The sequence below is a fragment of the Echiichthys vipera genome, assembly GCF_963691815.1.
Source record: "Echiichthys vipera genome assembly, chromosome: 12".
NCBI lineage: Eukaryota > Metazoa > Chordata > Actinopteri > Perciformes > Trachinidae > Echiichthys > Echiichthys vipera.
In genome coordinates, this window is record NC_139837.1 from 3,476,165 (window position 1) to 3,504,032 (window position 27,868).

At 44.2% G+C, this 27,868-nt stretch overlaps 1 protein-coding gene across 3 annotated transcripts; it reads left to right on the forward strand.

The window, feature by feature from the left end:
* Window positions 1–314: 314 nt before the first annotated feature.
* Window positions 315–27,234, forward strand: ttc7b (tetratricopeptide repeat domain 7B). 3 transcript variants are annotated; one of them, XM_083924775.1, is made up of 23 exons: window positions 315–471; window positions 3,403–3,557; window positions 3,823–3,898; window positions 4,055–4,147; window positions 5,259–5,422; window positions 6,933–7,054; window positions 8,697–8,775; window positions 9,906–10,081; window positions 10,271–10,334; window positions 10,461–10,598; window positions 10,797–10,985; window positions 11,215–11,332; window positions 11,710–11,767; window positions 13,807–13,879; window positions 14,049–14,209; window positions 14,311–14,427; window positions 14,914–15,011; window positions 15,547–15,834; window positions 17,138–17,188; window positions 21,606–21,746; window positions 23,724–23,926; window positions 24,502–24,575; window positions 24,817–27,234. In XM_083924775.1, the coding sequence occupies exons 1-23, from the start codon at window positions 351–353 to the stop codon at window positions 24,962–24,964; spliced, it is 2,907 nt and encodes a 968-aa protein (XP_083780901.1). In that variant the 5' UTR covers window positions 315–350; the 3' UTR covers window positions 24,965–27,234. The 3 variants fall into 3 exon arrangements, with proteins under 3 accessions (XP_083780901.1, XP_083780902.1, XP_083780903.1); XM_083924776.1 differs by lacking the exon at window positions 17,138–17,188; XM_083924777.1 differs by lacking the exons at window positions 15,547–15,834; window positions 17,138–17,188.
* Window positions 27,235–27,868: the final 634 nt, after the last annotated feature.

Consider the following 27,868-nt stretch of genomic DNA (forward strand, 5'->3'; position numbering starts at 1 on the left):
GAGTTGGAGTCAATATAGGCCAAGCATTTTCGACGGCATTAAAACGCATGCCTAAATTGCATTAAATCATAAATAGGTTTAATTATGCTGTTAAAACCGCCTGTTTAACATGGGGGTCAATGAGAAACTGCTCTATTGTGCAAACTCCCCCTAGTGGACACTCGGAGAACTGCAGTTACTGGCACTTCCGCATTGGATCAACCAGGAAGTCGATTGTCACCACATTTGAAACTAATCAGAGCTTTATTTCGAAAGTAGTGAGCGGAAGCTGTGTTTGTCGCACGCGCCAGCTTGACTCGAGGGCTCCTGTTGAGGTGTTGCGGTCCAGCAGCGCGAGCCCACTCTCAAACATGACAGCGAGGAAGTCAGGCTCGCGCCTGGAGACCGAGATCGAGCGGTGCCGATCAGAGAGTCAGTGGGACAAGATCCCGGAGCTGGTGCGGCAGCTCTCCGCCAAACTCATATCCAACGGTAAGAGCTGTTTCCCTGGTAACCGCTCATCCGGGCGGCGAGGCCTCAGACCTCGGTGTTTCCTGACAGCGCGCAGCCGACGCTGGGAGCTCTCCGGCGCTGCGCTCTGGTCACAGCTAGTTAGCTCGCAACGATTAAGAAACAGACTTGTTTCGTTTCCGCAGGGGGTTGTAACACATTTGTCAGTGTTGTGTGTGCACACTCAGATATTATGACATTAGGAGGAGGAGAAGTTAGCGTAGTTCCTGTGGTTTGACAGTTTTGCCCCCTGGCTCCGCTCTGCTCTCCTGTCAAGCGGAACTCGTGTAAACATCTGTCATTAAATCAATGTTGCTTGACTTGTATGATACATTAACCACGTACTTACATTAATAAACGCATTCAGAGCAATATACCAACTGTTTCACCTGTGTGTGTGTTACTAATAGAGATGCACGACCCGGTTTTTCCATCCAATCCGATACCATGGCTGAGCGTATCTGCCGATACCGATCCGATACTACCGTTGAATGAATGAACGTATCTGGCGGTTAAATCGTGACGTAATGCCCTTTCAAAATGCGATTGACGGGTCCAAGCCGCTTACGAGCCTCGTATTTCTACAACTCTGCAGTGCCGTGTTCCCTGTAGATCTGAAAAAAAAACGTAATTTTACCTCTTTCTTATCGATTAAAAAGGTGTCTAACTAACGAAAGAGGTGATCGTAATTGTTGGTTCAGCCGAAACGTAAATCGTATTTTGAACAGGTGTTATAAAGACACATAAATGTACTTAATATTATTAATTAACAAAAAATAAAGTGTACATTAGCAGCAAAAATAAAGAAATAACACTTCCATGTTAAGTGCTCTGCAAACATATTTTTAAACGTAATAAAAAAGCCTAACCGGCGTTGCAAACAGAATTGAAGTGACTTGATCACTATAACTGTTTTGCTGTGTACGATCCAGCTAATTAGTCTATATGGGAGCAGATATCGGATCCTGGTATCAGAGAACATGGCTTACAGTCGAGACTTTGATTATTATTATTATTATTTAGAGTAATAAGATTTAACAAAACAGCTGGACTTTCTAAATTGGCTGATTTTCAGTTATGTTTCCGCATCTTGACTTAGCTTCACTTAAGTTAGCTGTGTGGTTGCTAACTTACAAGCTAGCTGTCAAACTCCTCGCTGATGCTGAGTTGTAATTGACTCTTTCACTATAGCTTTTATTTGACTTTGGTAAAAACGTTGTTTTTGGTTTCCATAACTACGCTAAGACAGAAGGAAAATGTTACTTTTTAATAAATCTGTTTTTATTCATTCCAAAAGAAATGGATCTTTAAGCTAATCACCAAATCAAATTAGACTTCTGTAACATGTGAAACCTTGTCGTATAATGAACATCACCTCTGTTACATATTCTCTGTATTTGAATACTGTTCCCTGTATTTTTTGTATCTATGTCAACTCCTCTTAAATAAAGCTGTTGAATTAAAAAAAATGAATGACGCTGAGTTGTAAACGGCCCTTCTGGCTAATCATAAAGTACAGTAAATACTCTGTGACGATAGAGGAAGGTTTGAGTTTTACAGATAGTCCCTGGAGTTAGTGGTGGCTGAGCAACCACAGCCAAGAAGGCATTTGGAGGAATTGCTTCTGTTCTTTTACACATTTCTAGGGCAATAAACGTCAGGTGAGGTCTGTTTACTCGCAACAAACTGATGTCAGAAAGCATTGACATTATTTAGAGCTGTAATTTTCCTTCTTTATACATGTGAGAAATGTTTTGACATGCTGTTCTCGTACAGAATAAATGTGATCATATCATAGACTATGAGTTGTTATGCGTGTGATCAAGTTCACAATAATGGGACGTGCAAATGTTGCAGATGATTTTCTGAACACTATGAAAAATGCTGCCGTTCTGAAATGTGATTGAGCACATGATGGCTTTGAGCTCTGGGCACTAACTGGGATCATTAACAGGATTACTGCGCATTTCACCCTTTTGAACTTCTTAACACACACAATAACACAATGTAGAAGCTTGTTAATACATAATTGTGGTTGGGGAAAGTGTAAGCACAGCAGCGTTTCTCTATATGTGGATTAAGATTTACTTACCGCAACTGCAGTCGAGCTGATCACCAGGAGTACCTCTATCATATATAATACGCTTTTTTATAGCAGCACCAGGCAAAAACTCCATACGGACATTTTGTCATATTGTAATTCAAGTGGTCTGAGAGACAGGGTTCATAAGGGTGCTGCAAATCCTTGAAAACACTTGAATTTGGTGTTTTTCAAGCTTTGAAAAATTAAATAAAGTGCTTGAAACTGCTTTAAATTTAGGTTATATGGATGGCATATTCAAGAGACTGAAAACCGCATTTTCTGACATTTTTGTATGAAAAATTAGTTTTTTTTTGACAATTCTTTCGTCCGTAGAAGTAATTCATCCTGCAGAAAGTTGTCACGAAACATCATATTGTTTTAGTTATAGCACAATAACATCTAATTTAATGTGATGATCAAGTGCAATAATAAGTACACTGAATAAACTGTATGTACTGTATACAAATATGTAGTTAACCACAGCTGTAAGGTGCTTGAAACGCATGAAAGTGCAACTGGAGATGCTTAAAAAGTGAATTTTACTGTGGAAAAGGTGTAGGAACCCTGGAGAGACTGTAGGACCTCCTCCTGGCTCTGTTTTCACTCCTATTATGTGGTTTATTGAACTTGCATTTGCATTTTTTTGTTGAACTTATTATAATATAATTATTTTAGGAATTATGTACGACTGAAAAATCTCACGAACCCCCTGCAGTGCTCAAAAGTACCCCTGACATAAACACTGAGCTAGAGGCTCAAATCACAGTATGTCATATGTCAATACCTGTGTGTGTTTGTGTGTGTGTCTGTGTGTGTGTGTGTGTGTGTAGATGACCTAGGGGAGTTGTTGCTGGGGGACTGCAAGCTTCAGACGTACCTGAAGGAGAACCCCATCAAACAGGGAGCCAGTCCCAGGGGCCAACGACCTAAACTGGTGGAGGTCAGGAAACACCTCACTGCTGCTCTGGACAGAGGAAACCTCAAGGTAACGGCGGACGAAGAGAGAGACAACCTGACTGAATGAGCTACTTAGTTTGGTTCTTGCACGTGTTGTCTATTTTTACAGCTCTCGCCTTGTTTCTTATTTATTTTTACAAGTTAATTTTTTTGGTTTACTTCATAAATTTTAGTGGCACAGTATGTGGTTCATACAGGCTTCTTTTTTTTAACCATTTAGATCAAAATCTGAAGACTGGAACACAACCAAAAAGTCAAAATACTAAAAGGAAAGTGTCTTTTCTGTCCTCCAGGCCGATTACCTCCAAGAAGCCAGCCTGCTGATGGCCAAACTGTGCTATGTGGAGGGAGACTACAGAGATGCATTAGGTAAAACACACACTCCTCTGGTTTGGCTTACTTGCTTATATTACGTATTTGTTCATGGTCTGCTTTTATTAATAAAAAAAAAACCGCCCTAGAGGTTGTTCAAAGTACTGGTGTACTCTAAACTGTATAACTTATGATTGATCCATCCATCGTCAGGTCATTACAGCAGAGTGAACCTGGAGGACATGCATCTGGGGGGAGCTCCTGTGTACAGGCTGTCCATGATAGCAGAGGCCTACGCTACTAAAGGTATAAACACACATACACACTTCACACACACCCAGTCATCGTTTCTAAAAAAAATGTTCTCTATTGGCTCTTTGGCCATGCCGAGTTTGCGAGTAGTTAACGTTTCTATTACCAGTTTAAATCCTCTGGATGTTGCTGAGTTGTATCCAGGTTGGACCATCTTTGCTAAAGTGCGCCCGACCCGTCGATGAGTGGGTTTGTGGGGGATCCTTGGCGACCACTGCCAACCTGTGACGACCCCCTTTCTCCTGCACAGGCGTGTGTTGCGAGACTCAACCAGAGAGAAAGGCGGATTTAAAAGTGTCTGTGTGTTCAGCTCTGTGTACTCTCAGTACTTAATTTAATCTAGTTTTGCTCCCTGTTTGGAAAGATATCCTTGCCCTCAGCAGTCTGGGAGTCGTGTTAAGTCGCTGCAGCTGAAAACCCAACATTTCCTCCTAAATAACAAAAAAATAAGTTATGGTGGCTGTGACTCAGCGGGCTCAGCGGCTGAATACATCAGTTCAGAGTCAGCTGATCTGATGTGTTACAGTTCAGACACACCTTCAGGCGGGTAGCCCTGTTGTAATGGAGACGCAAATCCCTGTGGAGCTGGGCTGGCGTGCTGAGTCAAACCGATTCCAGCCACAGCACGTGTATGGAAACAGGGATTAATAACCTTCTTGATCTCAACTGACATCAGTCCAGTCGGCCCTAACCCCTGCACTGCTGCTTTGCTCCACATGATGGCGGTATACTTTCACTGCTAATCCACAGCTACGGAAAAACACACACACCGTCACACATCAGGCATCTGTGGTTGCCCTTGAATAATAGATATTCAGCTGGAATCTTCATTCTATTGTTATTTAATTCATCCCTGTAACCGTTGCCTGTCTTTTGTGATACAACACGAATGTAATGACCATAAATGAGTTATTATGTCTGGAGACACAAAGCAGGAGAAGATGATCCCCCGAGTGTAAAAGAAACTGCACCAAATATATGAACTTGTATGCTAAAGTTTTGAAAAGCTAAAATGAACACCAGGCACTGGTAATTGACTCATGGGCTTTGTCACTCTTTGTTTATTTTCTGTCACACTGAGCACTCTCTCCCTCTCTCCCGTCAGGGCTGTGCCTAGAGAAGGTCCCAGCCGCCTCCCCGTCTCCATCCAATAAGAACACCGGGTCTCCAGCGTCCAATAGGAGCACAACAGATCGGGAGCAGGAAATCATCACCTGCTATGAGAAGTCTGGAGACATTGCTCTGCTCTACCTACAGGAGGCCGAGAAGGTAAATGTCGGTGCCGTGGTATCTTATGTCTTCAATCGGACTGCAAGTGTGAAATTGGCATACTTGTTTTCTATTGCAGTCAGAGCGCTCACCAAAGATCTGTTTAGCACCTGGACTCCTAAGTGCTCTTACCACACATGATAGACAACTGGCAAACAAATCTCTTCCTCTTTTATTTGGAGAATGTCTGAGAAGAGGTAACAACAGTGAGATTTCCTCGTCTTTTTTAAATAAAGCAAGTCGAGGTATTATGTAAAGTAATAAAGTGAATCTGTCGATCCACAGAGAAATGCACACAGCCCATCTTCAGAAACTTTGCCTTTAAACGAACCGTCAGGACTTCTGTACAGTTATGTCATAACTGTACTATATATAGGTAGAAAGTGCCGCTACAGTGATCTCATCTCATCTTCTCATCTCATCCTCTTATCCGGGGTCGGGTCTCGGGGGCAGCAGCTTTAGCAGGGGACCCCAAACTTCCCTTTCCCGGGCCACATTAACCAGCTCTAACTGGGGGATCCTGAGGCGTTCCCAGGCCAGTGTGGAGATCTAATCTCTCCACCTGGTCCTGGGTCTTCCCCGAGGCCTCCTCCCAGCTGGACGTGCCTGGAACACCTCCCTAGGGAGGCGCCCAGGGTTCATCCTTACCAGATGATCCTGAACCACCTCAACTGGCTCCTTTCAACGCAAAGGAGCAGCGGCTCTACTCCGAGTTCCTCACGGATGCTGAACTTCTCCCCCTCTCTCTAAGGGAGACTCCAGCCCCCCTCCTGAGGAAACACATTTCGGCGGCTTGTTCCCGCAACCTCGTTCTTTCGGTCATGACCCAACTTTCATGACCATAGGTGAGGGTAGGTAATTCCCCGGCTGCAATTATGCCAAGAGCACAAGTGCTGAGACAGAAACGCTGATAAATCAAATCAAAGCAGACTGACCTGGGGACTTATGTGAATACAGGTATGTGTCTAAAAAGCCCCAACCTGCAGCTGATGCACAGTTTCTGTTCAACTGTAACAAACTAAATGTTCTGGATTAAACTGCAGCACCTGCAGTGGCGACACAACCAGAGATGTAATACTCTAGGTTTAATATAATACGTATGATGATAAAGGGATATCACCTGTCTCTAATCATGGATGTGGTACGGAGAAACAGAAAAATCCTGATTTTCTTGGAATATTTTAAAATCTCACAGTTAAAAATCAGTTAAGGTTTAGGGCTGCATGTTTCATCTATAATCTGTGAAATAATCTGTGTGAGAAATCACAAGTTCCTAAAACCCAGGGTGCAGTCCTCAAATGTCCTGTTAAGTCCACAACCCAAAGATGCTCAGTTTACTATCACAGCAGAGAAGCAGGAACTCAGTGACTGCTGTTTCAGCTCTAGTAAAGTCACATAAGGACAACAACGTCCTTATAGGAATATTAATATGAATAAAAACATCATGTATGGATGTATGTGATGATGACGTTCGGAGATCTGACAACACGGTCCCTGTCTGTCTCTGCAGGCGTTGTCAGCAGGAATTCAGAACCGCAGCCCAAAGCCTGGCCCGACTGCCCAGGACCTGGAACTGGGCTACTTCCTGGAGACAGGCCTGCAGAGAGCCCACGTCATCCACTTCAAGAACGGGTACGAGAGGGACACGTGGTGGTGTATACAGAGGGACTGGAGAGTTGTTCTCTTTAGAACCACAAGACAGAGAACTAGACACTTTTTTTCTTAATATTTGCGCTCCTCTTAAACTTCAAACTTTTTATTTATAGTTTAGAAAAGGCGTCAGTTGCCCAAACAAACCAAGAGCAGCCCTTTGTGGGCACTTTCCACCCACTTTGTCGTTATCATGTTACAAAGCTGCAGAAAAGTGTGAAGACGGTTGAGTAACAGAGCAGAAAGTAGTTCCCACAGTGTTGTCGTATTCAGTACAGCAGATAAAGCTTCAGGGCTGTAGCAGCTGCTGAAGCATTGTGCTGTGTGAAATCTGTGAAATACTGTATATGCCCATCGCTCATTGTCTTTTTCCAATGGCTCCACTTCAGTGTCAGGAGAGGGACCTGACAACATTAAAAAACTTGTTCTCATTTGAAGCTGAAAACATGCAGAGGTGCCCAGTGCAGCCTGAAATATCCTAAAGCTACAATCAAAGTCCTGAGAGTGTTCATGCTGAGGATGCTGTTTGCTTTACAACATCATTGAAAACTGGAAAACCTGTGGTTCAAAGTAACATCTGTTGGTGATGCTGCTAAATATTCACCTATTCACGCACTCACACATGGGTAGGAACTTGAAAATGCTTTGGCCATGGTTTGGAAGTTGTAGTGGAAACTTTTCCAGACTTGTCAGGATCACTGTTTCCACTGGTTCTTCTGCTACACAATGTGAAATCTCCTTCTTTGTAACAGAACTTCTTGAGACCTTGATGCAAACACAAGCCTTTATTTACTGGGTATACCGCAGGGCGTCATCCGCTTACATGTGCACAGGCAAATGTCAGGTTATGGCGCACAGAATACAAGAACAGGGCGTTTTTATAGGATTCTAATACACTGGCGTCTATGTGGAGTACACTTCAGATGATCATACATTGGTGTCTATGTGGAGCACACTTCAGATGATCATACATTGGTGTCTATGTGGAGTACACTTCAGATGATCATACATTGGTGTCTATGTGGAGCACACTTCAGATGATCATACATTGGTGTCTATGTGGAGTACACTTCAGATGATCATACATTGGTGTCTATGTGGAGCACACTTCAGATGATCATACATTGGTGTCTATGTGGAGCACACTTCAGATGATCATACATTGGTGTCTATGTGGAGTACGCTTCAGATGATCGTACATTGGTGTCTATGTGGAGTACACTTCAGATGACCATGCACCCAACATAACACCTTAAAGAGGAACTACGCTAGCAGACGTCTAGCTGAACAGGCTGCCTCTGCATATGTTTTCTCAGAAGATGCGCCTGGTATTGGAGAAGTGCGAAAAGAGTTCATAAAGTCACAGTTTCATAAGTACAAGTCAAAAGGTCATGCTACATGCTACATGCTACATGCACGTTTGTTCCACAGGATGTTGCACAGACATAGTTTTAAGCAAACATGGTTATTAGTTATTTCACCTTGCAACAAGCATCACATCTAGTAATACTTTTACCATTACATTGCATCCACATGTGTGCTGAGATATCTTGCGTTCACACATGCCCACACTGCAGACTTTGACAAGTGTCTTTCTTCCTGTTTCCTCACTACATTGCCATAGCAACCTGACACGAGGCGTGGGCCGGTTTCGTGAGATTCTCCGGGCTGTTGAGAACAGAACCACCCAGAGCCTGCGCATGGTGAGGGATGGCTCGGGCGGTGGATCTTTTATATGTTGTTCTGAGATTAGAAGATGTTTATGTCTCATTTCCCTCAAGCTTCTCCTTTGGTTTACTTAAAGGAATAGTTTTACATTTTGGACCATATGCTTATTTGAGAGTTTGATGAGGTCTCCTCTGGTTTCCCCGGCAACGTCAGGAAGTTGGAAGAGGACTTCCTGACGTGCTTCGATGGATTAAACAAACCAGAAATGGAGCGCTGCAGGGAGGCCATGTTTTTGTAGGCCATCAAGTTTCCTCAACAAAAAGCCAACGGGGGTTTTCCATTTTTCCATTCCATGATAAAATTGTTCAAATAAAACCTAAACAGTCAAATAAACAAGCAGAAAATACAACAAGCGTTTTAAACACAGCCCTTTAAACAAGCTCTGGGGTGCACATAACAAGTTTATGATAAGTTTATGATCGTTCACCAAAGTAATCTTCACAAATGAACACCACTTTTAGGATTTCTGAAGCGTAAATGCAATTGCCAGGAGTAAAAGCTGTGGTTAGATTGTAAACAAACTACTCCACAGTCGCACCACCGCTAGCTTCCAACGCTTCCAACGGATTTTGTGTTTGGCTGATGTTGTTTCTAGTCTCGTTCTTATCTGCTTTTTTTAAGACCCGGGACAAGCTTCAAAATGATTGAGGGGGTTTATTTACCGACGTAAAATCTGTTGAGCCTGTGTTAACCTTATTTCATGCATCTAACTACAAACCCGTTGTCATAGAGAACAGGAAATGCAAAAGTGACTTCTTGGTTTTAGGACTCATTCCTGCAGCACTCTATTGCGTGTTAATAAGTGAGCCTTACAGGTGCTGTGAGGAGGATGTAGCTACCTTCTGACAGTCAGGCTAGTGGTTTGCCCCTGTTTCCAAACTAAACTAAGCTGTGGGCTGGTGCTTGCTTCATATTTGGTATCGATCTTGTCAACAACTGTCGCCAAGAGAGCAAATAATAAATAATAAATCCCAAAATGTCAAACTTTTCTTTAAAAATGTTACTGCTACAATACTCATCCCCAACTACTGTATGTACATTCTGCTTGATCCTGTACAATTTGAATATGTCCCAAAAAATGACGCGTGCGTGTGTGTGAATGCAGACCATAGCCAGACAGCTTGCGGAGATCTTGCTCAGAGGAATGTGCGAACAGAGCTACTGGTCTCCCCTGGAAGACCCACCCACCGTGTCACCGTTGGACGATCCCACACGGCAAGGACACACTCAGAGCAAGAACTACAGCCTCAGCCGACGCCCGCGGGTGTACTCAGGAGAGAAGTAAGTGATAATGTGTGTTTGTTGTTGCTAAAGTTGCATTGCGATGGAAAATATCCAGCATGGCTCTAAAATGAAACCGTTGCCAATGTACTTTTACACTAGTCGCTCTCTCTCTTTTTCGCTTTTCTCTTCCCTCTCATCCTTGTCCAACTGCATCGCTCTGACTCTCGGTGCGTCCCTCTCTCCCAGTCTGTTTTGCCCTCAGGAGAACACAGAAGAAGCTTTGCTGCTGCTGCTCATCAGTGAGTCCATGGTAAGACACAAACACTTTGGGAGATATTTCACTCCCCTCTCTAAAGCTGTGTATCCTAAACTCTGCTTTTGAAAACCTTGACATAGCTACACGTCTACATATAGTATCTGTTTTTGTGTGTTTCAGGCTAACCGTGACGCTGTCCTGAGCAGAATTCCTGAACACAACAATGACCGTATCATCAGCTTGCAGTCGGCCTCTGTGGTGTACGACCTGCTGACGATCGCTCTGGGCAGGAGAGGGCAGTATGAGATGCTGTCAGAGGTGAGTAATCCCTCTGTGGGCTGAGAAGTGTTCAAGCCCACATCCATAGTTACACATAAACTCACACTTTCATTCTTTTTCACATTCATTTCCCCAAACAAATGAATGGTTTATTACAATCCAGTGGGCTCTAAAGTGGCTCGTCTAAGCTTGCAGACACACTGACAACACTAATGAAATGTGACCTATTCCCTCCAGTGTTTGGAGAGAGCCATGAAGTTTGCCTTTGAGGAGTTCCACTTGTGGTACCAGCTCGCCCTGTCGCTAATGGCAGCTGGGAAATCAGCTCGTGCCGTTAAGGTCCTCAAGGAGTGCATTCGTCTGAAGCCCGATGACCCCACCATCCCACTGCTGGCTGTCAAGCTGTGTATCGGACCTCTGCAATGGGTAAGGGCCGTCCTGCACACAGAGACTCAAATGCGGCTAGTTGCCGAAGCATCTTAGTGATTCTAGAAACCATTGTTGAGGAATCTCTAAGCGACCATTCTGAGTACACACTAGTAGATATGTCCTCACTTTTCCATTTTTTCTAAAATCCTCCCATTTCATGTTGAAATCTCTTTTGTTTTTTCCTCCACCATCTCTCGTTATATGTCCATCTCCTCCCACAATCCAGTTAGATGAGGGGGAGTGCTTTGCAAAGATGGTGATTGACATGGGGGAGAAAGCAGCTGAGTTCAGAGCCAAAGGCTATTTGGCCATCGGGCTGGTTTACAGCCTCAAAGCCACTGACGGTAGGTCTCTGTGTGTATGTGCTCTGGATGATAATCAGGAACACTGTGTTGCCACTTACTTTAAAAGCATTGGGAATAAGATTTCAGTATTTCTAAGAGATTGCCGCTGTGACCATCCTAGTGTGGGTGATGACCGCATGGAAAGCCAGAGTCGTATATCTCATGTCATATTGAGAAAATACACAGGAGAGAGCAGACGTCCATTTTTGTTTCTTGCTCTCTGTGTGTTGTAGACACATCATGACTTCAAATACTGCATGAAATGTTGTCGTATGTGTCCACTGACTGATGCACTTCCTGTATTATTGTATAATGTGCCGTGCTGCATTCTGCCTTCCTCTTTCTCTCCCTGACTCTGTCTCTCTGCATCTCTGTAGCATCACTGCGAAGCACGCAGGAGGAGTACCAGAGGAAAGCTTTGGGAGCCTTCCAGAGGTTGGGACTGAGCCATGCTGCTCTCTGTTTTCTCTTCTACACCCACACTACCCTGTGAATAATTTTACCACAGCACAAACTGCTCCTCAGTCGAACAAAATAGAAACGGTTTGGAGTGTACCGCCTTATTAATCTACTATATTTAGCTGTAGTTGAACTGAACAGTGTGTGACTGGTATACTGTCCTTAGACAACCTCCAACCATAAATCCACTGGAGAACAAAGTATTAATATTAGATTGATTCTGAAATACTGTTATATTTTACTGTTCATCATTTGATAGAATCGCTGCTGTGGCTGTACCACTGCTGTCCTAGCATGTTTTTTAAATACCCAAGGCACAAAAAAAACAACAGTGAGCAAGATTTAAACAATGTTTTCTGAAGGCTATAGGATTCAAAACTGTATAGGAAGTGTAGAGGCCACAGCTTTGAATGGCGTCAGCACACTGTGAGGGCCGTGCAGAGGCAGATCATTGCCCTGTTCAGCACTGAACTGGAGACCAATACCAGCTGCAGTGTTGAACCGATTCCCCATTTAGAGTCTTCCCATAATCCTGTCCTCCCATGAACTTCTCTTACATGGATGACCGGCCTTTTTGAGGGACTTAAATTAATCTGTGTCCCTGTAAAGTTTTAATATTCTTGAAATCACTTGGAACGCCCAACCTCTGTTACAGTGGCTGAGAGGGTCGTCCCTTTGGGCTTCATCTGGACATCCTGCTGTCTCAGGGTTTCAGTCACCTTAGAGCAGCTTGCAAAGTAACCAGGAGAGCTGCAGATAAATAGGGTGTGTCCAACAATTAAGGGCGTACTCACACTGTCCTTCTGGCTGGGGCCAAAACCGGTTTTTCAGCTAAAGCCTAGTACCTTTAAGCAGTGTGAGTGCACCCGTTCCGCGCATAACTGCGGCCAGCGGGCCGTCCACTGCCGCTTGAAAGAGGTGGGCTTTAGCGGAGCCGTTTGCACATGTACGAGCACGAGCTTGCACACGTGTACGAGCACGAGCCCTACGGCAGTAGCGTATGTGCGCCTGTTCGGACATAGAAAATAGAAGGAGGGACCATGCGCGGACATTTAACAACAACAACAATGGCGGTGAAAGGTTCACGTTGGTGTGATGCGGAGGTGGAGTGTTTACTGCAGATTTGGTCGATGGAAAGATTCAAAAACAGTCGACAAGACGCACAAAAACTCTGAGGTCTACGGAAAGATTTGTAAACAAAGCCACACACATGCGATCAATGCGTGTGACGTGTTACGGCGTGATGGCGTATGGACAGCAAGAAGCATTGGCCGGCCCTGGCAGTGTGAGTGCAAACGGGGCTGGGGTGCGGGGGGAGAGGGAGAGGGGACAAGTACCCTAAAGCACGGGTCGCGGTCCGGAAGGACAGTGTGAGTACGCCCTAAGTAAACTGTCACCAGGTGCCAGACTCACACCAATAACTGGGAGGGATCTGAAAGTCTCTCATTTTTCTCACAGCAGCTGTACAGCCACAGCGGATCTTCTATCAAAATACCAGTATTTCAGAGTAAATCAAGTATTAATAACTTGTTTTAAGCTCCAGTGTATGTTCTGACGGTGAGGGATGTATTATTACGAGGCTGTAATACACCCATACTTTAAGTCACTATCTCCAGATGAGGTAACAGACTATGACCCGAAGACACAAAGATCACCAGTGTGAACGTGACTTTAAACATTGATACTATTTGTCCCCAGAGTCTGAAGTTTTACCTGTTGATGAGGTCTTAATGGTTTAAATATAGATGCTCTGCATTATTGATCACATTGTCATGATGCGGCAATCTATCCTCTCTTTTTATTTAGTTATTATTAACAAAGTGTTGCAGTTTCTATGTGTTTAAATAGCTTCTGCTTTGATTCCTCTATTACTTTGCTGTCTTTACCCTTTCACTGTTCTGCTACTGCAGCGAACCAGTATCCCCACAGGAACCTTTGAAGTTTCACGTCATTTTATAACACTTTCTATATCCAGCACGTCTGAACACACAAAACCTCTCTGCCTTTCTCTGTAGAGCTCAGAGTCTGTCTCCTACTGACCATCTAGCAGCCTTCTACTTGGCACTGCAGCTTGCTGTGTCCAGACAGGTAACTCAATCTTCAGTGAACGGCTTAAAAACACTATCTACACATCTGCACGTTAGAGGCATTGATACCAGACAGTGAAAGTCAGGGAACACCTGTCACTCTACATAGCGTTTTTCACCCCAACTGTAGTGCAAACCTTTAGTGTGTGTATGTATGTGCCTGTGTGTAGATCCCTGAGGCACTAGGCTACGTACGACAGGCGCTGCAGCTTCAAGGGGATGATGTCCACTCCCTTCATCTGCTGGCCCTGCTGCTCTCCGCTCAGAAACACTACCACGACGCCCTCAACATTATAGAGATGGCTCTGTCCGAGTACCCTGAGAACTTTAAGTACGACTCACGCGCTACCACAACACGGCATTTAAAGCACACAAAGCGTCTTTATTTCTGTGTCATCTTAACGTGTTTATGTGTGTGTGTGTGCACTGTAGTCTCCTGTATACCAAGGTGAAGTTGGAGTCCATGTGTAGAGGACCAGAGGAAGCTCTGCTCACCTGTAAACACATGCTGCAGATCTGGAAAAGTTTCTACAACCTCACCAACCCCAGGTACACAACACACACACACACACACACACACACACCCCAAATGAAATTACCAGTCCTGATATTTATTCAAGGTCGTAATGAACTAAATCAAATTGCACCATTATTACTCAGAGGATGTCTGAGCCAGTAAAGACTTTAAATGTATTGTGTAAAACAGTTGCTGGGAAACATCTCCGATCAAAAGCAATCATCTCTGTCAACAGGAAGTCCCTGCAAGATCTCAAGCGGAGCATAACTGCCAATAACCGCTTTTCCAATTCAATTGATTTAAGAAGGGGACAGTGCAAATGAATAAAACGCATGATCATACCTGAGTTAGATATGCGTGTGATCTGAGAAGTATCATAGTCTGAAACAAGTAGATTACACACACTCCTGCTTCAAAATAAAAGTCTAAATGTGACAAATAGGGCAGTGATGAGATGACCATGAAAGACGGTGAGTGATGACTTTTTGTGTGTGTGTGTGTGTGTTTTTGTGTGGCAGTGATTCTGGCCGCGGCAGCAGTCTGTTGGACAGAGCCATAGCAGACAGACGACAGCTCAACGCCATGACTCTACCTGACTTCAGTGACCCAGAGACCGGTACACACACACACACACACACACACACACACACACACACACACACACACACACACATACACACACAGTCATTCCCTCCTACTCAGGAACCCTCAGGACCTCTCCAGTGAAACTAATCCAGCTGTGATCAGTGATTATCAGTAAACACGATCCATTTCTCACGCCTAACAGGGACCCTAGTGGAAAATCATCTGCTGTCACGACGATAAATGAAATCAAGGGGGCGATGTGTCTTCTTCTTTCTTGTTTTTATATTGATCTGTTCTCCCTCTTCTCTACAAATATCAAAGGGAAACCAACACTTTGTTTGGTTTTGTTTTCGTTTGCTCTGTTTGATAAGTTGCTGCTTTATCTTGGAGTTCTTATGATTCTAGTCGTCACAAAAATGATAAACCTTCCAGTGTGAGCGGAGTTTAGACCTATTGTTTAAGGCGTACGCAGATTGAGAACCAGTGACCTACAGTGTGTATCTTCCCTGTCCTCATTCTGTGATTAATTTAACTCATTTCTGTTTTATTTCCTTTCTTTGTTTTAGTGTCAGGTTCTTCCTCTTCTCACTCTGGTTCTGAACCCGTCTCCCCCACCTCCCCATCCACCATTTCCACCCTCTCCTCCCCACTGTCCTCCCCTTCTTCGCCACTGTTCTCCCCATATTCCCCTGTCTTCATCCTCCAGCCTCCTCCTCCACCCAAAAACCCATCCTTCCTCCCTTCTCCTCCTCCTCCTCCTCCTCCTCCTCCTCCTCCTCCTCCTCCTGCGCCCATCAAGACCAGGACTCACTCCTTTTGCAACCACGTCACTCTCCGCCAGCTCTCCTCCAATTGTAATCCTCCTTCACGTCCACTCGGCCCGTAGCATGGTGTGGAGAGTGACCTAAAAGAATATACCAAGCTTTTGGGAGATTGGCTTAAAAATGAACTTGTATGCTAAGTCATGACAAAAGAAGAATATAATATATACTGTATAGTAGCGTGATAAAAAACACACACCGTTACTGGCCTTAAGAAGCCATGCAGGTCAACAACATCACCTCTGTACCAAGGAGAGCGCACACCACTTCAACAACTAACGCCCTTTCCTCAGCCTGTTCTCACTAAGATGAGGTGAATCTTAACTCAAAGTCTTGACCTCACTAGCATGGACAACAAGTTTGAAACTAAAGCTACTAACCTTCCCTGGATGTGCTTCACAGTCTCGCCCAGTCCTCAGTCCCGCTGTGAGTGTGAATGAGAGCCGAGGCTCGTTGGACTTGCTGCAGTTGCTTTGCGTCTACCTCGAGGGAACGTACCTGGTTGATTAGCACGCGGTTAAACTTCACACGATCACAGTCGACACAGTGAGGATTTCGAGATCAGTCGGGATTTTTTTGGATATTAGTTTCACACATGACGGCTTTATAGTCTCTTCACACCTCTCTGCTTTCCCCCGGCCATTCTGCCTTGTTTTAGATTTCTGCATCCTCCTCCTCTCTCTTCCTCCGTCCCTGCGAGGATTTCACATTTGAGCCAAAATGTATTCGTCTCGTTTCCCGGTTCCAGCCTTATGTTGTGCCTCCTCGTTGCTGTTTCTTCGGCTAATGATGTTTACACTAAAAAAAAATAACGGTTGTTGTTTGGCCAAATCATTTAGCCGCATAGAGAAATCACAATGAATTATTCTCCAGAAGGTGATTTCCCTCAGTCAGCCTGAGAACAGTCACATCACTTCACACCACGATAAAAGGAGCATACGGTTTGGTTTTGTGTGCATTTTTAGCCAATTCAAATGCATCGTGAGGTGTGTGTGTGTGTGTGTGTGTGTGGTGCAGACATTCCTCATTTCAATCCAATCGTTCTGCACAGCTTCATTTTGAGAACACATTTGAACCAAAGCAAAGTCTGTCAACAAAAGCTATAGGTTAAGTCATAAAGCAGAGACATGCTGGTAGTTGTAGTTTCAGCCTGTCTCGTGTGATGTGGTCTAAAGGGCTACTGTGATAAAACCCTCATTGCGCTCTCGTCTTCCCTTTGATCAGCATTCTCTTTTTCACCATTATGATTTGGAGATTTCTTCTCTGTCTCTTCCTCCCTTTCAATCATTAACCGGCGTGTTTCTGTTCTTTTCCCCATCCCTCCGTTTTTTTCAAGGCGGCCTTCGGGATGCTAACATCCTTGGTTTTTCCTCCATGTTTTCTGTTTGTAAGTAGCCATGTAACCTCCACCTGACCTTCCTCTTTCCATCCATTGTCCTGTCCACCCTCTGGTCCCTGCTGACCTTCCTTTGCCCGACGACGTTCGGATATACGTACATCTATCCACAGGGAATATGTACATATATCCTCTGCTTTAGCGGTTTCCAGGAGATTTGTACCATGTTTCTGTAAAGTTGTTGGTATCGGATTTAAAGGAATACAACGACTTAAAGGAATACAACGACTTAAAGGAATACCTCTGTTGTCCAAACAAATTCTTCAATTTATCACAACAAAGCAGTGTGAGAGTATTCAGGACACAGCTTTGGATTCAGCTGGAAAGCTTTTGGAACGCTTGACAGCACAGTCACAGGTTTGTCCTTTTCAGTAAAGCAACAGAGAGAGCAAATGCAAATGCTCACAGAGCGACACCCGAAGAGAGAGGTAGAAGCAGCTTCCTGCATGCACAGCAGCACTAATCATCTGTGAAATGTGGCTGTAGTGTTGACAAACGTTGGCACTGACCGCCGACGGCACGAGAAAGAAGTTACGAATATTTGCTTACAGTCATTTTACCAAAGTAACACAATCGGACAATTTATATCTAACGAGCTATTGTGGAAAAGTTAGGAGTGATGTGTTTTGAGTTTGAGAGAAGAAAAAAAGTATTATTTCCACCTGTGTGCGTCTGTTCTCCAGATTGAATTGGTTTGCTGCCATTTATCCTCACACGTGAGCACATGTGTTTGTGTGTGTATATACACATATATATATATATATATATATATATATATATGTGTGTGTATATACTCTAGCTGTTCATCATCCTGCTGCTGTTTAAAAAAGTGCAGAGAGTGGAAGCACAGAGGGGAACAACACACTAACCAGTTTAGGGTGTGGTGATTAGTGGCAGTGAGTCAGTGTATTCCTTTAATTCAGCAGCAGCTTCGGCGCATGTGTTGCTGTGTGAATTCTCCACATTTTAAACTCTGCAGGAAGCTTGCTCAGTAGTCTGTCAGCAAATGTGTGAATGTCACTGAGTGAAAACTTGTTTCTCTTTAAAAAAAGAATAATAACTCTAATGTCCTTATTTATGAATTACATATATCCAGTTGTTGTATTGGATTAATTATTGGGGGCGCAAACTGGCGTAAGTGAAAGCAAACCATCTGAAAATATACATTCTCTTCCTCGTTCTCCAGCTGTTTGAGCGACTCAGCACTGACTTAATAATTCAATCAATTTAAATTTTATTTATAGTACCAAATCATAACAAAAGTGATCTCAGGACACTTTACAGAGTAGGTAAAGACCACACTCTATGACTTATTCATGATTTACAGAGACCCAACAATTCCCCCGTAGAGTACGGTGGCGTTGAAAACCTTCACTATAACAGACAGGAACGTCAGACAGACCCAGCTCTGTGGAGGACGCACATCTGTCTGCACCGGAGAGAGGAAGAGAAGGAGAGAGAGAGAGAGACACAGACGGACAGATGGACAGAGAGAGACAAAGACAGACACAAAGACAGAGACAGACACACTTCCAGTAACTATAATAATATCTATAGTAATGTGAATATGACTTATATGTTATGGCAGTTAATGCAGCAGAATAGTAGAAACAAGCACAGCTAAGGTTATAACACTTTACTCCTTCACTGCCAAGAGAAGAGTGTGTTCAGGGAAGTAACGAAGGGGATGTAAGGAATAAAAACAAGTGGGACAGAGATACATGGAGAGATCGATGAAGAGCCTCACATTAGCAGTGAGTGTTCCTTCACCCCTGAGCTGATTCATTTAAATGAAAAGCCGATGACTAAGCAAAAGTTCTGTAGAATTTCAGCAACATGAGTTTAATTCAGGGAACAGTTCATGTCCTGTGTCAACATACTGCAGCATGTTTGAGTGTGCTGCACGCTGCCATCTGATACACGACTTTTTACAGTGAGCCCTTCACACCAGGCCGCTCAACCCCAGATACATTCGTGTGGCAGTATGAGAGAGAGCCACTTATCAGCAACACACTCTCGCTCTGTTTGCTCCCGCACACACAAAGCTGCAAGATTCAAATCTTCTCCTTTTATCCTCATCTCACTCCTCTTTTACACACGGGTAGATCCCGTCGCTCAGTGCACAAACACACCGTTCAGTATCAGTGTCCTGAGAAGAGGAGGAGTGTTTTGGGGGGTTGGACCGCACCATGGGAGACAGAGACAGAGACGGGGAGGGGAGATGTTTGATTTAAGGGAAACCTTTATTCCAGAGAGCTGCGGCCATCAGTCATCTTTAATGTAGTCCGTGTTTAGGATGTAAAGGGAAGGTGGTTGAGGTGTTATCTAATCCCCTCACACTGTAATTGACATGACTTCTATAAAAGAACACAACCTGCATGTTAGTCCGGCACTTCACGGCACAACCAGTATCTTTATTCTACAGTTTTTTATGAAAATGTTATAATTGTAAAGCCAGATGTATAAATTGCACACATAGAACAGATCATAAAGGATTAAGTCATCACTGTGGAGTCAATATTTATAACATCTGGATACTTTTTGTCAGAATCCTGCATGAAAATATGGAAGAGTGGTTAGAAGTTTGTAGGCGTTTCGCTCTTTTACGTCAGTTACAATTGAAAAAAAATCACGCATTAAATGTTTGAAGACACAAACACACTGTATAAGTAGGCAATGGATGATGAGTGGCAAGTGAAAAATATTTATTTATATGTTTAGTAAGGATATGATAATATGTGATACATATAATGGGAATTGGCAACATAGACATTTGATGATGTTTTGCTTTCACAGATCTGCAGTCCCATGTGGAGGCCATTTTGCGTCCCTGTAAAACTCTGATGTGATCTGAAGTGGCGTTAAATCCTCCCAGGGTCTTTGTCGGCGAATGCACTCATCAAATAAGCCATCGAGACATTTTATTTTCTTGCAACAACAAATAACGGAGAAATCCGGGATAACCACTAACACTGATTAGCTCGGATTAGTCTTTTTTAACCACTAATGCTGCTCAAAATAACAGCAAACCTCTGCAGCAGCATGAGAAGAGTCCTTAGACTTAAAACAAAGCACCAACAACGTAGTTAGTAAATGGACTTGTACTTATAAAGCGCCTTTCTAGTCTTCTGACTACTCAAGGCGCTTTCACAGTGTTTGTCACATTCACCCATTCACACAGTCATTCACACTGATGGCAGTGGACATCTACAGACCATCTAATCTAACCATTCACACCACATTCACACACCCATGCGCAGCACAGGGAGCAATTCGGGGTTCAGTGTCTTACCCAAGGACACTTCGACATGTGGACCGGGGGGAGATGGGGATCGAATCACCAATCTCTCAAACAGAGGACGACCCACTCTTCCACCAAGTCACAGCCGCCCCGTTAGTGAACCCAGAGTTTATTAAAAGAGTGTTTTAAAGACTTACCTACTGGCCCCTGTACCAGCTCCTCTATTAGTAATAATAATAATAATAATAATAATAATAATAAACCTTATTTTTATGCACCTTTCATACATGAAGTGCAGCCCAAAGAGCTTTACAACAAATAAAAGACATGCACCAAGTGATTCACTTTAAAAAGACACAGAATGAACATAAAAACAGTCATATATGCGCCAAATTATGAAGACAAGATGCAAGATAAAACCCACAGATGATAATAAAGTAGTTGGTTACATAAGCTATCAATCAAATACATCTTCACTTCATAGTCAAGTCCATTCAAGTCAATCCAACAGGAAGGAGCCCATTGATGCTTCCTTTTACGTGTAGGGACTCTTTTGTCGTGCTGTGTGTAAATCTACAGGATGTTTTAATGCGTTCACTGTGCTGCCCCAAGCTAACCAGTGTTAGCCGCATTCGGCTGTTAGCGACTCTCCGTTAATAGTTGTTACACTAAAAAAATGGTCTCAATGTCTTATTCGATGGGTGCATTTGCCTAAAAACGCCCGGGGATGATTCTACAATGTAGTTACACCTTAAGTTAGGGAGAGACAAAAATCTGAGATGCACTTCTTTCAATTACTAATCAGCAGAGTGCAGATGGATGCGGTGTGTATGCATGGTGGTGCAGAGATTAATTCATTTCACCCGGTTAATCCAGGGCCATAACACTGTGTGGTGCAGCGTGTGGAATGGTGTGGACTCATCAAAGGCTTTGGTGCAGGAACAGGAAGCTGTGTGCCAGTGTGGGCCCAGAGTTTTGAGCTTTTAACTGCACCCAAACACTCCTGATTTCACCGATAACGTCCCGGGAATCAGTGAAATCTGCCGTTGTGTTCGGTTGGGTTAAAAAGCCCCTGCATTGTGGCACATGGCTGCCTAAAGCTGCTGCAGTAGTGAGTCAGTAGCTCGAGGAGATGGCGTGTGTAACGGCTGCATTCTCTCCCTCCAGGCTCCGTTCATGCTACATCTATAGCAGCCAGTCGCGTCGAGCAGGCTCTGTCGGAGGTGGCCTCCTCTCTGCAGAGCAGCGCCCCCAAACATGGACCCATGCACCCCTGGATGACCCTGGCTCAGATCTGGCTGCACGCGGGTATGTACGCATACACAAACATGACAGTTGATGTTGACCCAACGCGCTACTGAATGTTCGGGTAACACGCTCTAAAACAGAGGTTATGAATTGTTTATCTTGATAGTGTGAAAGAACAACACAAGGTACATGTATTAATAAGATTTGCACAGTCTCAACTCACAATAGGCTACCCAAAAAACAATGCAAATGACATCACGTAATACCTCTTTAACAACAATGACCAGGGTCACACCAAGGTCATCGGACCCTTAAAACCCTTCTTTTGTCATTTCAAACCAAGCGAGTGAACATCCAGCCCTGGTTCAACCCTGGTTGAGCCCTCGCTGTGAAAGGGGTGTTCACTGTACCGAAACAAAATAACACACACGCACGCACACACACACACACACACACACACACACACACACACACACACACACAGGGTTTCACTCGTGCATACCTGGGTAAGAAATGATGCCATGACTGCTTATGACCGTCTATCCCATGACTGATTTTTGGACACATTATAGTTTCTGGTTAATTGCACATCCCTGGTGTTACTGTCTGCAGTGTTACAGGTTCACAGTTATTAATTGCAGTCTTTAAACGTTTAACGTGTATCAGTTTGGAGTCCATTCACTTAGATGAGCTGCAATACGTAAAAATGTCGTTATTACTTGGAAACATAATGGCATACATAGTCAGATTTTAAGACCATTTATTTACATAAAAAGCATCGAACAACTGGTGTTCAGATGTTTAATATTGACTAAAAAAGACTTGAACTTTGAAATGGAAAATGTGTAGAAAACCTGTAATTAAGAAATGATGGTATTTCTGCCTTAGACGGCTCTCCTATGACGGATTTAGGCATTTTTGGACATATTCTACTTTTTTTTTTACCTTTTCATTATGCTATACTATGACTTCTTTTGGACGCACTATTCTGTGAATTTTCCTGACTTTTAAATAAAACACACATATTGATTATTTAAAATATTACACAGTTTGTTAGACGAGAACATGATCTGAGAAACTAGTTTAGATGTAAAAAGATCAAACCGACTTTTGTTTGTTCCGCCCAAACAGGTCAAATTACACTAGTTACATTTAATCTGAAGGTGTGTTTTCACTCGGAGTATATAAATACTCTCGGCAGGTGGTACTTTATATGATGCAACAAACAAACAAACAGACTTGAAGCTGTAGCGAGAGCCCTGGCGTCGGCTCGTAGGACTGTGTAGAGCAGCAGTTTGACGGCCTTCACGATCACAGACGATTAGATTACATTAGAGTTCACTCCAGCCCTGACTCTTATTACCAGCAGACACACACATAAGCAGACTGCAGAGTATACATACACACACACACACACACACACACACACATAGACAGAGGTTGTCTGCGCTCCTGTTTATCTCTCCAGCTGCTTCCTCTCAGCGGTGGTCATTTCCAGCTTGGCGACACAGCTAATATAATCATCCAATCACAGGACAGACGAGCAGACGGCTCACTCTCATTTCCTCCGTGTGCATCAGTCTGTGTTTGTGTCTCTCTCTCTGCACAGAGCGCATTAGGTGACCTTGATACGCTCTCTTACTGCTCTTTGTGTCTCTCGTTTTCTCCGTTTTGCAATTTTCAACATTTTATCCTTAAATAAATGTCGCGTTCTGTTTGTGGCTCTTATTTTTAACACATCTTTAAGTTTGAGAAGTCACTTGAGATGGGGCGGCAGCCTCTGTACCACACGACGCTGTTCCCACGCAGTTGTGGGAAGTGCGGCCTTGATTGGATGAGATAGAGGCTGCCGGACATGTGTACCGTTATCTCATTTGTTTTCAGTAATTATAATTATAGCTTATCAGTTGGCTGGACAAAGATACGGATGTTTGAAACTGCTGCAAAGTGTACATTTTACTAACAGAAGGAAACGCGGACTCCCAGTTGAACCCTCGTGTTTTGAGTCTCTCCTCCCTGTCTGTGTTCCCCTGACAGCTGAGGTGTACACCGGCATGTCGAAGCCCGCGGAGGCGTCCGCCTGCACGCAGGAAGCCTCCAACCTCTTTCCCACGTCCCACAATGTGCTGTACATGAGGGGGCAGATAGCCGAGCTGAGGGGCAACGTAGACGAGGCCAAACGCTGGTACGAAGAGGCCCTGTCCATCAACCCGACGCACGTCAAGACCATGCAGAGACTGGTGAGACGCGAAACTCCTCTTCCCTGCTGCGTCCTCGTGTTTGTTCTTTTCAAGTTTAAGTTCAAACAACTTTATTTATCCCAAAGGGCGATTCGGTTTCAGCCGACTGCAGAGCCCTGAGGGTTTGTGTGCTTTACGTAACCAGCCATAATCCTGTGGGACAGCCCCGTCAGACCGTCTGTGCAGAGAGGGAGCCGCGGCTCCTCCGTACGCTCTTCTACCTCTTTCTCATTGGCTCAGTCCCAACTGGAGCGCTCTGCTCCGTTTGCACATGCACTCGGAGGCTTCCCCCTCATCACGGCCCATCCCAGAGTAGTTATTGCACCTGTGCTGGAATGAAAGCGTTGCACATAACTCTGACCCCACACATTTATGTAACACAATATATGAGCGTGTATTTTCAATACAGTGCTACAAGAAAGTCAAAGAAAACCAATTCATCATCAGTACGATCGTGTTAAAGTGAATACAAAACACAGCAGTACACTTTCACCCCACCACGCTCTTCCTCTCTTTCTTCCTCCTCCACCTTTTCTTCTTCATTTTTAATTCTTTGTCCTTGTTTTTCTCCCCAGGGTCTGATTCTTCACCATCTGCAGCGCTACAGTCTGTCTGAAAAGGTCCTGAGGGACGCTGTGCAGGTCAACAGGTAGGTGCACGTGTGTGTGTGTGTGTGTGTGTGTGTGTGTGTTATATACATAATTATTATATTTTAGGTCACTCGCTACGATATCACCCATCATTCTTCTCGTTTGTCTTCTCTTTCTCTCCTAACCTCCCTTTTCCCTCTCCTCTCCTTCCTTTCTCTCTTTCCTCTTCTCCTGTTTCCTCTTATTTCCTCCTTCTCTCCTCTCCTCTTTTCTTTCCCTCTCTTCTCTTCTCCTCCTCAGTACGGCTCATGATGTGTGGAACAGCCTCGGCGAGGTGTTGCAGGCTCAGGGAAACGCTGCCGCTGCCACCGAGTGTTTCCTCACCGCCTTGGAGCTGGAGGCCAGCAGCCCCATCCTGCCCTTCACCATCATACCCAGAGCACTATGAAACACACACACACACACACACACACACACACACACACCCCTTCACAGTTATGGCCTCAGTACTGTAACACAGTGGCACAAACAATGGACCCGCGAGCTGCACACACACAGCATCCCTGCATGCCACTCACGCACCTGCTCGAGGTTTCACTGCCCTACCCTCACTGTAAATACACACACACACACATTGTATAATAATAACAATAGTCCACATAAACACACACGCTTCCCCCTGCCCACCCATCCTTCCCACAATGCCTTGCTGTGGCTGTGACCCCCTAACTGAGGGCATACATTGCTTGTGTGCGTGCGTGTCGATCTGCACTTTTCGTGTGTCTGTGCATGTACACCCACGTGTGCGTGCCCGACGTGTTGTATATTTGTGTCTGGCTGTGTGTGTGTTTGTCGTTCCGTCCCGTTCAAAGATGCAAAATAAGATTTGAGTTCCTACTCTGCCGTTGCTAGCATTCAGAAGCCTAAGCCTCAGTTTATACTGCGTTTACATGTTTTTAGTCCATTAATGTTTCCTTTATAAGCCAAATATTACCCATAATCTCAACACACACACACACACACACACACACACACACACACGCACACGTTCACTTGCTGTTCATGTGGAGCGGGTGGCGGTTACTGTATCTCTGAGAATCTACTGGAGCATCGACCAGACGAAGAGTCAAGCGGTAAAGTCTAAATGCCAAAACAAAGGCTGCATTCACACACACACACACACACACACACACACACACACACACACACACACACACACACACACACGGGAGGTCAGATTAGAAACTGCTGAACCCAAAGGACGGCCGGCTGTCGGTTCTTTATTATTATTATTATTTTTTACACGTTTACATCACAGCACATTTTGTCTCGTGTACAGTCTTCACGCGCTTCTCTGTTTGACCGTATTTCCATGACACTGAGTTCAGATTCTTCTTTCTAACACGTGCACTCAAGGAACGCTGTGAAGCTAAAGGAATACTTTCACGTTTTGGGAAATACTTTTTATTGCTTTCTTGTTAAAGAGTTCGAGAAGCGGATCTGATACACTCCACTGTCTGTACGGCAAAGGTGAAGCTACTGATGGCGGCCGATTAGCTTAGCGTACACACGAGAGAAATGGTGAAACTGCTAGCCTCGTTCTGTCTGAAGATAACAGAAACCTGCATCCCAGCGCCTCTGAAGCTCACTCATAATGTTTAGTTTTCTGTGCTGATGAACCAAAGGAAATAAAAATGCTAATGAGTGAGCTTCAGAGGTGCTGCTGGACGGATATTGCTAATTTTGGGCTTGGTTTCCAGTCGTCATGCTAAGCTAAGCTAACCAGCTGCTAGCTCTAGTTTCATACTACACAATGGATTTGGTAAATGGACTTGTAAAGCGCCTTCCTAGTCTTCTGACTACTCAAGGCGCTTTCACACTTGTCACATTCACCCGTTCATACATTCACACTGATGCAGTGGACATCTACAGACCATCTAATCTGACCATTCACACCACATTTACACACCCATGTGCAGCACAGGGAGCAATTCGGGGTTCAGTGTCTTGCCCAAGGACACTTCGACATGTGGACCGGGGGAGGTGGGGATCAAACCACCAACCTCTCGAACAGAGGACGACCCACTCTCCCACCAAGCCACAGCCGCCCACAGGCGAGGGTTTTATCAGTCTTCTCCTTTAAGTCTTGGCGTGAAAGCGAATGAGCATATTTCCCAAAAGGTCACACTTTTGCCATTATTGTACATTTTTCACTGCTTCTTTTTGGGAAAGCACTTTTTTTTTTTTTTTTATAGCCTGAGCAGCTGAAGTCACAAATGCTGAACACATGCAGTAAAGGTGCCAACTACAAAAACAGCAACGAGATCATTTCATGTCATGTGCTGAAACCCCCACAGCTCCTGCGTAACACGTGTATTTTCAGTTACGAACGGGAGGAAACTGTTACACACACGTTTCCTCAACAATACGATTTTCTGTGACGTGTAAATGCAACAAGTGTGTGTGTGTGTGTGTGTGTGTGTGTGTCGTCCGCGTTAAACACATTCATGAATATACTGTTGTTGTTTTTCATCTGATTATAAATGCAAAGGATTATTGTTGTATATTTGATTGTTCCACGTGTATTCTTCTTGTTTAAGAAAGTAAATTATAAATCTATTTTCTGGAGAGCGATGTTACCGAGATGCTGTCGGAGGAATCGAAGGATGAACCGCTTCAGTTTGTGTTTGACTGAAGTTAGGACGACGACGACAAAGACAAAGACAATAAAGAGGTTCAAACCCATGGATGTGCTTGTTTTCTGTTTCTTCTGCTCGTGTATGCTCACATGTTTACCTTAAGGCTTAATATTAGCCGTAGGTAGAAACCTGTGTGCGGCGCTCCCTGTGGCCGTGACCTGCGGGGGCCAGCGGTGTGTGTTACCTTCTCAGGTGTTTGTCTGTCAGCGGATGGGTGTGTCCCCCTCTGTGTGTTTTTTATCAGGAGGATTAAAGCGCTGACAGGCTTTGTCCTAGAGTGTCAGGACGCCACAGTTCAGTCTGTCACACACCACAGCCCCCCCCCCCCCCCACACACACACACACACACACTACTGCTGGGCTCTCCGGTATCATTCACAATGAGTGGCCCCTGAAGGTCGTGACCTCAGCCCACAGGTAGAGATGGACATTTACATTACAGGTGGGAATATTATGCATTTAATTAAAGTATTTTTAACTCTATTAAATCAGTCAGGTACCTGAACTGCATGTTGTTGCAGCAGCGCGTTCTTTTAAACCTGTTGAAGGAAAATCGCTCTAATGAAAGAAAGTATTTCACACTGTGCACATTTTTCATGAATAAGTCTTAACCCTTATTTTTCTAAATAAATTGGAGATACATGGTTTTTGAC

What these genes read in the sequence shown, in the direction of transcription:
- ttc7b (XM_083924775.1), top strand. Translation starts at nt 351, where the DNA reads ATGACAGCGAGGAAGTCAGGCTCGCGCCTGGAGACCGAGATCGAGCGG. An exon ending in GCTTTGGGAGCCTTCCAGAG is followed by an intron (nt 11,768 to 13,806) that starts GTTGGGACTGAG and finishes CTTTCTCTGTAG; the next exon opens with AGCTCAGAGTCTGTCTCCTA. An exon ending in TACAACCTCACCAACCCCAG is followed by an intron (nt 14,428 to 14,913) that starts GTACACAACACA and finishes TTTGTGTGGCAG; the next exon opens with TGATTCTGGCCGCGGCAGCA.